This window comes from Ascaphus truei, chromosome 6, assembly GCF_040206685.1.
Source record: "Ascaphus truei isolate aAscTru1 chromosome 6, aAscTru1.hap1, whole genome shotgun sequence".
In the NCBI taxonomy this organism is placed as follows: domain Eukaryota; kingdom Metazoa; phylum Chordata; class Amphibia; order Anura; family Ascaphidae; genus Ascaphus; species Ascaphus truei.
Window position 1 is genome coordinate 108,057,030 of NC_134488.1, and position 12,459 is coordinate 108,069,488.

The following is a 12,459-nucleotide window of genomic DNA, read 5'->3' on the forward strand; positions in this document are numbered from 1 at the left end:
TAGGGGTCCCTGTTAAAATGAATAAAAAGTAAAGCATGACTAATTGCGACTGCTCATTTGCATGTCATTACCCAGAATCCCTAGCTGCAGTGGAAGCATTGTTTGGCAAGAGATCATGGGGAACGGCAAGGTTGCAGACCTGTCTGAGACATGCAAATAAATGCACCCCAAGTGGTATTTTTATTTGCTACTTAATATTACTAATTATGAAGTATCACTATAATCCTTTACCTGTAGAAACATCAATCTTAACTCAAGCACACACACACACCTGTTTTTTTTTTAAAGCTGATGTTTGCAACCTTTACGTTTTCCAATATAAGATTCTTGCTATAACAGTATTTCTTGTTGCAGGGGCAAGCCGGTTTTGGATAACATCACTATAAAAATATGCTCCCTCCAAGAACAACTATCTAAACTATGCTTAAATAAGTATTCTCCTCTACTTGAAGCCAGCAATACTATATCTCCAGGACCATGCTCCTGCCTGGAAAGAAATGATCAGTGCGATGACGATACAACCAAAGAATAAAATGAATGCTTGAAGAACAAGCTTTAGAGTGATGTTTCTTTGTGCTGGTCTGTTTCATGGTCAAAAGAAGCAAAGCAGAAGAATTCTGCCACCAGTGCTCAAGGGCCAACAAGCGTAGAAATGTCTTATTCTTTAGTCATGATGACACACGTATGAGGCATTGAAATAAACACATATAGCGTTCTAAGCGGACAAAGTGGAGCTGGCTGGGGGAGGGGTGATAAGGGGTGACACTAAGAATCGCCGACTATCCTGAATGAGAACAGCCTGGCTAACGCTAAGTCACCCTCAGCCCACTCTGCCAATAAAGTACCTGCTGTCACGCTGCTTGATCCGGTGTTTCCACGATGAAATGAAGATAAACCACCGTTGAGTGAATGCCTGCAATGCAGTGTGTCCTTGAATCCACGTGCTACCAGCAGGAGTAACCGGAACAGCCAAACGAAGAAGCGGTGCACTGAGGTAAGTATGAAACCAAACGCAGCTCTAACAAAAAACGACTAATTTATTGAAAAAAAAAGGACAAACATCACGAAGTTAGGAACCTCTGACGCGTTTCATCCCACAAGGGACTTTGTCTTACTCTTTTACAAAGTCCCTTGTGGGATGAAACGCGTCAGAGGTTCCTAGCTTCGTGATGTTTGTCCTTTTTTTTCAATAAATAGTAATTTTTTGTAAGAGCTGCGTTTGGTTTCATACTTACCTCAGTGCACCGCTTCTTCGTTTGGCAGTTTCATGGTCAAGGTCAAAAAGATATGCATAGGTCAGTGTTTTTCAACCAGGGTTCCCCAGGTATCCCTATAGGGTTCCCTACAACCTCATCTCAGACGCTATAAGAGAAGGTTGGAGTTCCTTACAATGCATCTGATCTTAGACGCACTATTAGAGAGGGTTGGAGTTCCTTACAATGCATCTGATCTCAGACGCACTATTAGGGTTGGGTTTCTGCAGAATTTCACATAGGGTTCTTTAACCAAAAACAACATTTAGAAACCACTGACAGAGGTAAAGAAAAAAAAAATAGAGTAATGTGCTCAAATGAATGATCTATTCCCAAGTCAACCTTAACAGTACCATAAACTGCATATTAAGTTATTTCATTTTTACTCATCCTAGGTGAGAAACCTCACAAGTGACAAAGCAGAAGAGAAACAAGGGTGACCTTGTTACCTTGGTGCTGCACTGTGAAAGTAAAACATATGCAATGGATAGGTATCCGCGGCACACACTGGGTGAATAAGTGAATAATAAATAGTGACAATAACTGTGCAATAAATGCTGGTCTCTTGCAACAGTTCTCTCCATGTCCTCACAGCGTGGAATCACTTATTCTGGTATACAGTATAACCTCATATATAGAAAATAAAACACAAATAGAAACGCAAATAGCATATATTAATGTTTTACTACAGGTCACATACAACACAGGGGTGAAAGGAAACACTCACTCTCCCCACTGGTTTTATAAAGCATTGAGCGACTGGAGGCGCACTCCAACCTGGCTCCGGCTTTCGTCTCCAGGGCACGTCCTCCGTGTGCACGGCCTCCCCAGTCTGTCTCCGTAGTCTCAGCACTGTAGGATGGTATGACGTCAGCTCTCCAATCTCCAGGTACGATGGCTTCCGAGCGTTTCGCTTGATTACTTGGCTTCCTCAGGGGTTTTGTCATTTTTTATTGCCTGAATACAAAATGATCAAAAAACGAAACCCCTATTATTGCACTCAAACCATAAGTAGTCAATATTAACAATAGACTTAATGTCTTTAAATGAGCTAAATAATCACAAATGTCAAATTTTATTCTGAGAAGAGCGATACCGGATTAAAATTCAAAATATTAATTTTTTATTAATATAACTCATCTTGGTGAACAAATATATACAGAGAAAAATAAATTATATTAAAATCCCCAAACGTGGGGTAGGATGCTGGAGAACTAGACTATATATAGTATATATAGATACACATAGTAAGTAAGTAAATGTATCTTTGTCTCTAAAATCCCCTAGAAGGACACAATCTGTAAACAGAAACAACACAAATCACTTGTGGTTTATATATGTGAGAGCCGGATTGGCTATCACATTAGAAATGTAGTTAATTTCATCAAAACACCACCACTTCAGTAGCAAGTTGATCATTTAGAAAAACAAATCGTGGCAAAAAATCATGTATTTGCATAGGGTGTATAGGTCACTTATGGTTAATGTATATAAGAACCTGATTGAAAAGCAAAAATAGAAATATAATTCAAGTCACCTCAACAACAACCCCTTTTTAGTAGCTGGTTGATTAGTTACATAGTAGATGAGGTTGAAAAAAGACGTAGGTCCATCAAGTTCAACCTATGCTAAATTTAGACAACAGATACTTTATCCTATATCTATACTTACTTATTGATCCAGAGGAAGGCAAACAAAAAAACCCCAGTGTCATATCATCCAATGATATAAATTCCTTCCTGATTCCAAGAATTGGCAATCGGATTAATCCCTGGATCAACATCCTTCCCATGTATACTTATTTGGTATATCCCTGTATACCTTTCCCATCTAAAAAGATGTCCAACCTTTTTTTGAACAAATCTATTGTATCTGCCATCACAGTCTCCATGGATAATGAATTCCACATTTTAACTGCCCTTACTGTAAAGAACCCTTTCCTTTGTTGCTGGTGAAATCTCCTTTCCTCCAACCTTAAGGGATGGCCCGAGTCCTTTGTACTGCCCGTGGGATGAATAGTTCTTTTGAAAGCTCCTTGTATTGTCCCTGAATATATTTGTATATAGTTATCATATCCCCTCTTAGACGCCTCTTTTCTAATGTAAATAAATCTAATTTAGCTAGCCTCTCCTCATAAGTTAGAATGTCCATCCCCTTTATTAATTTGGTGGCTCTTCTCTGCACTCTCTCTAGTTCCATAATGTCTTTTCTTAGGATTGGTGCCGAAAATTGTACTCCATATTCAAGGTGTGGTCTTAATAATGCTTTGTAAAGGGGCATAATTATGTTTACTTCCCTTCCATCCATTGCCCGTTTGATGCAAGATAAGATCTTGTTTGCCTTTGCAGCTACTGCATGACTTTGGGCACTATTGCTAAGCCTGCTGTCTACAAGCACTCCTAAATCCTTCTCCATCAAGGATTCCCCCAATATATCTCCATTTAATCTGTAAATCGCCTTTTTATTCTTGCATCCCAAATGCATAACCTTACATTTATCTGTATTAAACCTCATCTGCCATTTACCTGCCACGTTTCCAGTCTCTCCAAATCCTTCTGAAGAGAAATAACATCCTGCTCTGATTCTATTACCTTACACAATTTAGTATCATCAGCAAAGATGCAGACTTTGCTCTCGATCCCAACCTCAAGGTCATTAATAAACAAGTTAAAAAGCAAGGGTCCCAGTACCGTTCCCTGAGGTACTCCTCTCACGACTTTAGCCCAACCTGAAAAAGTTCCATTTATGACAACCCTCTGTTGTCTGTCCTTTAACCAGTTTTCAATCCAGGTGCATATATTATTACTGAGTCCAATTTTCTTTATTTTGTACACCAACCTCTTGTGTGAAACCGTATCAAAAGCCTTTGCAAAATCTAAGTAGACCACATCAACTGCATCATTTATAGAAACCCACAATGGCAACAATTCATGTAGTTGCATCTAGTGAATCCGCAAGGATTTTTAAGCTAGTGCTCTCCTTGTCGATAAATGCATGAGGCTCGCTGATGTCATACAGTAAAGGGTGGTACTCATGCAGAAGATAGTAAAGTTATTTAGTGAATATTTCAATTTGATAAGGAGTTTGTCTTTAGGAGAAAAACAAAAAAGAGATATCGCTATACAACCGGTTTCTGGCGTGTGGCGATCAGCATCCGTCCCCACCAGCTGACGTCAGCAATACCCAATGATCGTTTCGCGCCACAAGTGTGCTTCTTCAAGGTGGGAGAGTTGTAATTAGTGCAGGTGAGTGAGGTTTTAAAAAAAGAAATAAAGGTGCGCTACTAAAATAAATTCTGGGATATAAAAAATATACAATGTGAAACACACTAAAATAAAACAGATATCAGATCGCAAATACCCAACAATATTAAATGTGAGTGACACATGAATCAGTGTAATGGTGAAACATACATAACCTTGCATAGGTTTTAAAGAGTGTCTGCAGCTGTTGACAGAGGAGTTGCTCTGCGTACATCAACTAAAATATTTAGAAGCATTTCATGTTACAAGACATGGGTTACCGAACACTGGGACTGGACAGGTAGTCTAGTCGCCCTCAGATTGTATTGGGAAGTCCTTGCGGTAGGTGGCCCCTCATGGAATGGCACAATCGATCCTCCTTGGAGCAAGCGTCCCGTCCAGTAGCCTCTCCAGGGAAAGGCGTTGGTTCTCAAATGCGGTAACACTGGTAAAGAATGTCCAGAGATAGAGCCAGAAAAAACCCTTCCTTCCTTCACTAACCGGCATCACAGTATAGCGTGAGCCGCATGTGTTGGTTCGGGGGGCGGTTTTAATGGAGCGGCAGATGATAATGTAGAGATGAGGACTTTTAGAGATTTAGTCTGCAATACATGAACAGCTTAAGCCCAAAGAGAACACCGGCAGTGTGCAGCATAGGTCAGTGACGTCACTGCGCAAGCGCCACTATGTAGCGAGTGGAGCAGGCGAATGCAACGGACCCGGCCTTCCGTGAGGGGCCTTCTACCGCAAGGAGAACGACATCTTCCCAACACAATCTGAGGGCGACTAGACGACGATGCTTCCTTCTACCTGTCCGGTTCCAGTGTTTGGTAACCCATGTCTTGTAACATGAAATGCTTCTAAAGATTTTATCTGATGTACGCAGAATACTTACCCTTTTGTAAGAATTTCTTTTACTAAAATTTATTTCACTATGAGCGTTGTGCGCTGTTTTCTTGTTTTTATTCTCTTGTGAGGTTTAAATATCCCTTCTCCGGGGGCGTGTACTTAAGTATGCAGCTTAATTGTATCAACCCCATATGTAGTTCCTATTGGGTGATAGGAACAAATACAGATATCCACAGTACATATATCATTTATTAATTAATCAAAGAATAACACATGCAAACCCTATATGCATATAATGCCTACTAACGGTGTACAGGAGATAGCGATACATTTTTGGAAGGAAATCAGTGGTGTCCCAATATGATGTTGGACTCTAATAATAAACAAATAAATAAAGAATATAAGAATATCAGATCAGAAATACATATGCAATTTCCATAAATAGTGACAAGATGTCCCAAGAGATCAACTTGGTTGAGATAGTGATTAGATACATATATACACATATGATGATAATGTAGGAATGACCTAGATCTAAATGGACCGCCCATAATGTCAATATGGTCCGCGCTAGATAAGGTATCTCTCTATATGTTGACCCTATGGGCGGTCCAGTGCGGTTTGTAGGTGTCCTAAATCTAGGTGGACTGCCTCTAAAGTCAATACAGTACTGTTATATTTATCCACTCTACCTAAAGTGCCTTAACACACACACACAATACTGTATCTCATTAGACATCTTCCACCAAAATGTTCTAATAATTCACAAACGGTAGGTATGGTGTGACAAGAAACCTGATGACTGGAATCTGGTGGATCAATGGTGCGTAGAATGAGATAATCCAAGGATGGGAAGGGGGAAAAAAGGGAGGGGTAGGGGATGCTCCCGCATCAGCAGGTAAGTGAGTGATAAGTAGTATGTCAGGCAAAATGCCGGTGCAAAAGAGGAAAAATATATATAGCTGAAAAAAAGAGAAAAAGATCCTCCTTGAATGCACTCGGATTGGCCAGTGATAGATGATAATGAGTGTATTTAAAAACCTTTTAATCACAAGAGAAGGTTTAAAATAGGATTGTATAGAGGGGCATGGTATATATAATCCAAGGCCAGCCCCTAGTAGGCAAACCAAACAAAATCGTCCTCACTTGAGAGGAGATATAAGTATGACAACACCTTAATGTGGAACTGTGTCGCTCAGACAATCCCCATTACTATAATACCAGAATCAACGGCCCATAAGCCGTATGGAAATCCTTTTATCAATAATTCAATGAACCTAAAATGGTATAGGTCATTGAAGCTAAGTCTGGAAGGGTGATTGTCTTACACCGAATGGACAGATGGTATATATCTGGATGATGTCCCTAGTCCACTTAAGCGGTGTGTACAACAAATAAACAAAACATGGTGAAAACAATAACAACGCAACAAAGATGATCATCATAAAAATGGAAACTCAACCACCATATGCATGTAGTAGTGGGATACGTAGCTGAATAGTGTGTATGCTCTGTAAAGGGCAAGCACAAAGTGTGCTATCGGAAACGCCCTGAGGCACGGTTCGAAGACCGTATCCAGTTATAGCCTCATGTATGTAATGGTGGGATGCGTAGCTGAATAGTGTATGAGCTCTGCAGAGGGCAAGCACAAAGTGTGCTAACGGAGAACGCCCTGAGGCACGGTTCAAAAGACCGTATCCAGTTATAGCCTCTGTGTACTGGTGGTGTTTCATGCAGAGAACGAAATCACATGTATCCTCTCTAGAGTCCGGTAATAAACGCTGATCAGACCTAATAATTATAAGTTACTGATAGGTACACGGGGTAAGGAACAGCCTGACTCATAAGTCATATTGAGTCTCCCTCTAAGCAAGTAAATATAGATTGCTAGGGCTGATCATGGTCAGTGACCAATACCCCTGATTACACCTCCCTCCCTTATGTGCATATATTATGCTGGTGACCTAAATGGTAGCTATGGTAAAAATGGGAACATAGCAAACATAATGATGCACAGTATAATATCAGGACATAAAAGTATCTTAGGTCCTAATAGGGGTGCTACTTAGCTCATGGGTGCATATAGAAGCCATTACACCATCGTAGGTAGAAGGGAACGGCTACAGGATACCATGGGAGGGGTGTTCCGGTCTCGAGGCAGCAGCTACAGCCGCGGAGGCGCCATCTTGGATGTGGTGACGTCACCACGCTCGTAGTCACCTGACGCACGTTTCGCGCGGGATCGCGCTTTCTCAAAGGACCTAAGATACTTTTATGTCCTGATATTATACTTGCTTAGAGGGAGACTCAATATGACTTATGAGTCAGGCTGTTCCTTACCCCGTGTACCTATCAGTAACTTATAATTATTAGGTCTGATCAGCGTTTATTACCGGACTCTAGAGAGGATACATGTGATTTCGTTCTCTGCATGAAACACCACCAGTACACAGAGGCTATAACTGGATACGGTCTTTTGAACCGTGCCTCAGGGCGTTCTCCGTTAGCACACTTTGTGCTTGCCCTCTGCAGAGCTCATACACTATTCAGCTACGCATCCCACCATTACATACATGAGGCTATAACTGGATACGGTCTTCGAACCGTGCCTCAGGGCGTTTCCGATAGCACACTTTGTGCTTGCCCTTTACAGAGCATACACACTATTCAGCTACGTATCCCACTACTACATGCATATGGTGGTTGAGTTTCCATTTTTATGATGATCATCTTTGTTGCGTTGTTATTGTTTTCACCATGTTTTGTTTATTTGTTGTACACACCGCTTAAGTGGACTAGGGACATCATCCAGATATATACCATCTGTCCATTCGGTGTAAGACAATCACCCTTCCAGACTTAGCTTCAATGACCTATACCATTTTAGGTTCATTGAATTATTGATAAAAGGATTTCCATACGGCTTATGGGCCGTTGATTCTGGTATTATAGTAATGGGGATTGTCTGAGCGACACAGTTCCACATTAAGGTGTTGTCATACTTATATCTCCTCTCAAGTGAGGACGATTTTGTTTGGTTTGCCTACTAGGGGCTGGCCTTGGATTATATATACCATGCCCCTCTATACAATCCTATTTTAAACCTTCTCTTGTGATTAAAAGGTTTTTAAATACACTCATTATCATCTATCACTGGCCAATCCGAGTGCATTCAAGGAGGATCTTTTTCTCTTTTTTTCGTGCGTAGAATGAAACAGGTAAGTGAATGAGGGCTACCTAACGCACAGTCTGTCTATATATTGAAACATATGCATGCATACACAACGGCAAATATGTGCACATATATATATATATATATATATATCTGTAAACATAGTGTGATGTGGTATTAGATAAAAAGGTGAATATATAAAGCCCTCATTAAGACCTAGGAGGTTCAGGGTTTGAAGATTAAAAATCCACCTACTCTCATTGTAGTAGGTGTCTATCCCAGTCCCCCTTATGTGGTCCTAATGGAATCTGTTCAATACTCACAAAGTGTAACATGCTCGAGTCACCATGATGGGCATGATTAACATGTCTAGCCACCGGTGTATCATGGCTATTCCTCACTGATCCAATGTGTTCTAAGACACAGACTTAACTGTCTATGTGTTTTCCCTAAATAGAGTTTACCACCTATACATTGGACAAGGTAAATAACTACTTTGCTTAGACAGTTTAGAAAATCCTTGATCTGAAAGGTATTTAATAGTTTAGTCAGTGAAGATTTTAGTGGATGTCAAATAGGCACATGCCTTACATCTCCCACCTCCCACATGTGTAGGATCCTTTCGGTTTTTGGTTTAACCAAGTCCTAGTAGGGGTTTGTTGATAATGACTATTAACAAGCCTGTCTTATATATTTCTTCATCTACTTGTCATACTTGGTGATGGATTGAGAACCTGAGCAAGATCATTATCCTCTGTTAGTAAATGCCAATGTTTCGTGAAAATTCATCTAATATAATCCCACTGGTTATTGTATGTCCCAATAAACCGTATAAGCTCATTATCTGAGTCACGTTTCTGTTTATGGGTCAAGAGTGTTGGTCTTTGGGTGTTCAATGCTCTATTTGAGGCCTTTTTAACTGCACCTCTACTATGACCCCTTTCATAGAAGCGTGTACTCATATCTTCTGCTTGAGTCAAAAAGTAAGGAACCGACAAACAATTGCGCCTAAGGTGTAGAAATTGTCTAGTTGGGATATTTCTGATGGGATGGGTGGTGGCTATCTGCCCTTAAGAGGCTGTTAGTTGAAGTGGGTTTCCTAAAAATTGTTGTTTCAAGGTAGCCATCACTCCCCCTCTCGATAGTAATATCAAGAAAATTGATCTTTTCATGATCTATTTGGATAGCGACTCTTAGATTACACTCCCACAGGCTGTCTGAGAAACGGAGGTTGAAGCTACAGTATCACAGAGGTCTGTCCCCGCGAGAGCAGGGGACGGCTGTCCGGAAGCCGATGCCAGCAAGCTGCAGACACCAGAGAAGAACAGATGGAGCAAACTGGCCACAGATGAGAGGGGATACTTTCTAAATATCCACTGCCGGTTACCTTCTTTTTTCTGGTAAGCAGGTACTTCAGCCACAGCAGGAGTACATCAGTGGGACCTATTCATTTTAACTTATTCAATTGTGTTTTAAATTGTGTTTATTAAATGTGTTTGGTATAACTATCAGTCACCTGTTTGTTCTCAGCATTTGTTGATTGTGTTGTGAGTGTACCATTTTAGGTTATCATACAGTACTATACTAATGTATTTTTATTTCCATTTAATGTCTGATCCTCTTCACGTGGAGCACTCCGCGGATTCGCCAGTATCATCTACTCTGGTTGTATATATCCTTTTATTCATTATCTAAGTGCAGAACACCATAGACATAACATTTTTCACACGATTCTATCTGACATGGGGTCAGAGTTATATCACAGGAAGCCAGTCACTTTGTTCAAGTGTATTACAATTCTTATTTTATGTATTTGAAATTAGCGCTACCTTATTTGTTTTCTTCCTTCTGTTCAACCTGGTCACAAACTTACGTAATGTTCTCTCAGTACCCCTCACAGCAGTAGTATATCATCAATGTAGTGGACCCAGAGTATTATCTGGTCCACATATTGATCCAGGGCCTTGCCGAAGACCACACTCTCCTCCCACCAGCCCAGATAGAGATTAGCGTAGGTGGCAGCGCATGTGGTCCCCATGGCGTTGCCCTAGATCTGGTGATAGTATTTGCCGTTAAAGATGAGCTGGGTGCCGCATAACTAGTTAGCATGGAGGTGTGTCATTCGTTATCGGAATTAACCAGACAAATTTCTCCACCAACTAAGGACGACCATGCACCACCACCCTCAGAATCGAGAAAGAGCTATCAATCGGAAATGATCGTCAGGTTTTGCTAAAGTCACAACGATGACGTCAGCTGGTGGGGACAGATGCTGATCGACACGCCAGAAACCGGTTGTATAGCGATAGCTCTCTTTTTCTCCTAAAGACAAACTCTTTATCAAATTGAAATATTCACTAAAGAACTTTACTATCTTATGCATGAGTACCACCCTTTGCTGTATGACATCAGCGAGCCTCATGCATTTACAAGGAGAGCACTAGCTTAAAAATCCTTGCGGATTCATTAGATGCAACTACATGAATTATTGCTATTTTGGGTTTCTCTAAATCAGGCCTGCCCAACTCGTAAAGTGAGAAGGGCCGAACTGCTCCAAGGAAAAAAAAATTTGGGCCGCACGGGTTAAATCATCATCATCATCTCTCCTCCAGCACCTCTCATCATCATCCTCATATCTCCCCCAGAACCCCTCTATCAATCTTTACGATACTCCCCATCTATCTCTCATACTCACCCACACAATACCCCCCTCCACATCAAACATACAATACCCCCCTTCACATCCCCCCAGCCCATTCCATGTCAGCATCCCCCCCATGTCTCTTCCCTCAATATGACACTCTCGCCCCCTCCCCTCAATATGACACTCTCCCCCTCCCCTCAATGACTCTCCCCCTCCCCTCAATATGACACTCTTTCCCCCTCCCCTCAATATGACACGCTTTCCCCCTCCCCTCAATATGACACTCTTTCCCCCTCCCCTCAATATGACACTCTCTCCCCCCCCGCAACTCACATCACACCCTCCCCCCCTGCAACTCACATCACTCTCACCCTCCCCCTGCAACTCACATCACTCTCTCCCCCCCTGCAACTCACATCAGTATCTCCCCCCCTGCACCTCACATCACTCTCTCCCCCCCCCTGCACCTCACATCACTCTCTCCCCCCCCCTGCACCTCACATCACTCTCTCCCCCCCTGCACCTCACATCACTCTCTCCCCCCTGCACCTCACATCACTCTCTCCCCCCCCCTGCACCTCACATCACTTCCCCCCCCCTGCCCCTCACATGTCAGCAGCCCAGCCCCCCCTCACATGGCAGCAGCCCACCCCCCCCACCAGCCCGTTTTTCACACCCACCCCACCCCCACCAGCCCGTTTTTCACACCCACCCCCCACCAGCCCATTTTTCTCACACACACACACCACACAGATCAGCTCAGCACATCCTCTCTCCCCGGTACTAAGCCCCGCCCCCGGCATGCTCTGACCTCCCCGGCAGCCTGCTATTGAAGAAAAAAAAACACACACGGCTGCCGCATCCTCGTCATGCTGCTGCTGCCCCCGCGCACCGCAAAACCTGGGGGCGGGGAGGGAGAGGGCTGGGAGGGAGAGGTGGAGGGAGGAGGGGTGGTGGTGGTGGAGGGGGGGGATGAATCGCCACCATTTTTTTAAACTTTTTTTTTTTAATTTATTTAATTAATTAACTGGCGCCCGGCTGGAGTCATCACGGGCCGCACAGAGGCCAGGCGGGCCACATGTTGTGCAGGCCTGCTCTAAATGATCAACTAGCTACTAAAAAGGTGGTGTTTAGGTGAATTGAATAATATTTCTATTTTTGCTTTTCAAATCACCCTATGCAAATACATGAATTTGCCACGATTTATTTTTCTAAATGATCAACTAGCTACTGAAGTGGTGGTGTTTTCATGAAATTAACCAAAATTTCTAATGTGATATCCAATCCGGCTCTCACATA

The 12,459-nt window shown here is 42.2% G+C and overlaps 1 protein-coding gene across 1 annotated transcript in view; it reads left to right on the plus strand.

The window, feature by feature from the left end:
- The window catches only part of TSKS (testis specific serine kinase substrate), a 76,610-nt gene extending 76,058 nt beyond the window's left edge, over nucleotides 1-552 (plus strand). Inside the window, exon 12 of the mRNA XM_075605686.1 lies at nucleotides 355-552. Within this exon, the coding sequence (XP_075461801.1) occupies nucleotides 355-532 (178 nt within the window). The 3' untranslated portion in view covers nucleotides 533-552. The remainder of the gene's footprint in view (nucleotides 1-354) is intronic.
- Nucleotides 553-12,459: the final 11,907 nt, after the last annotated feature.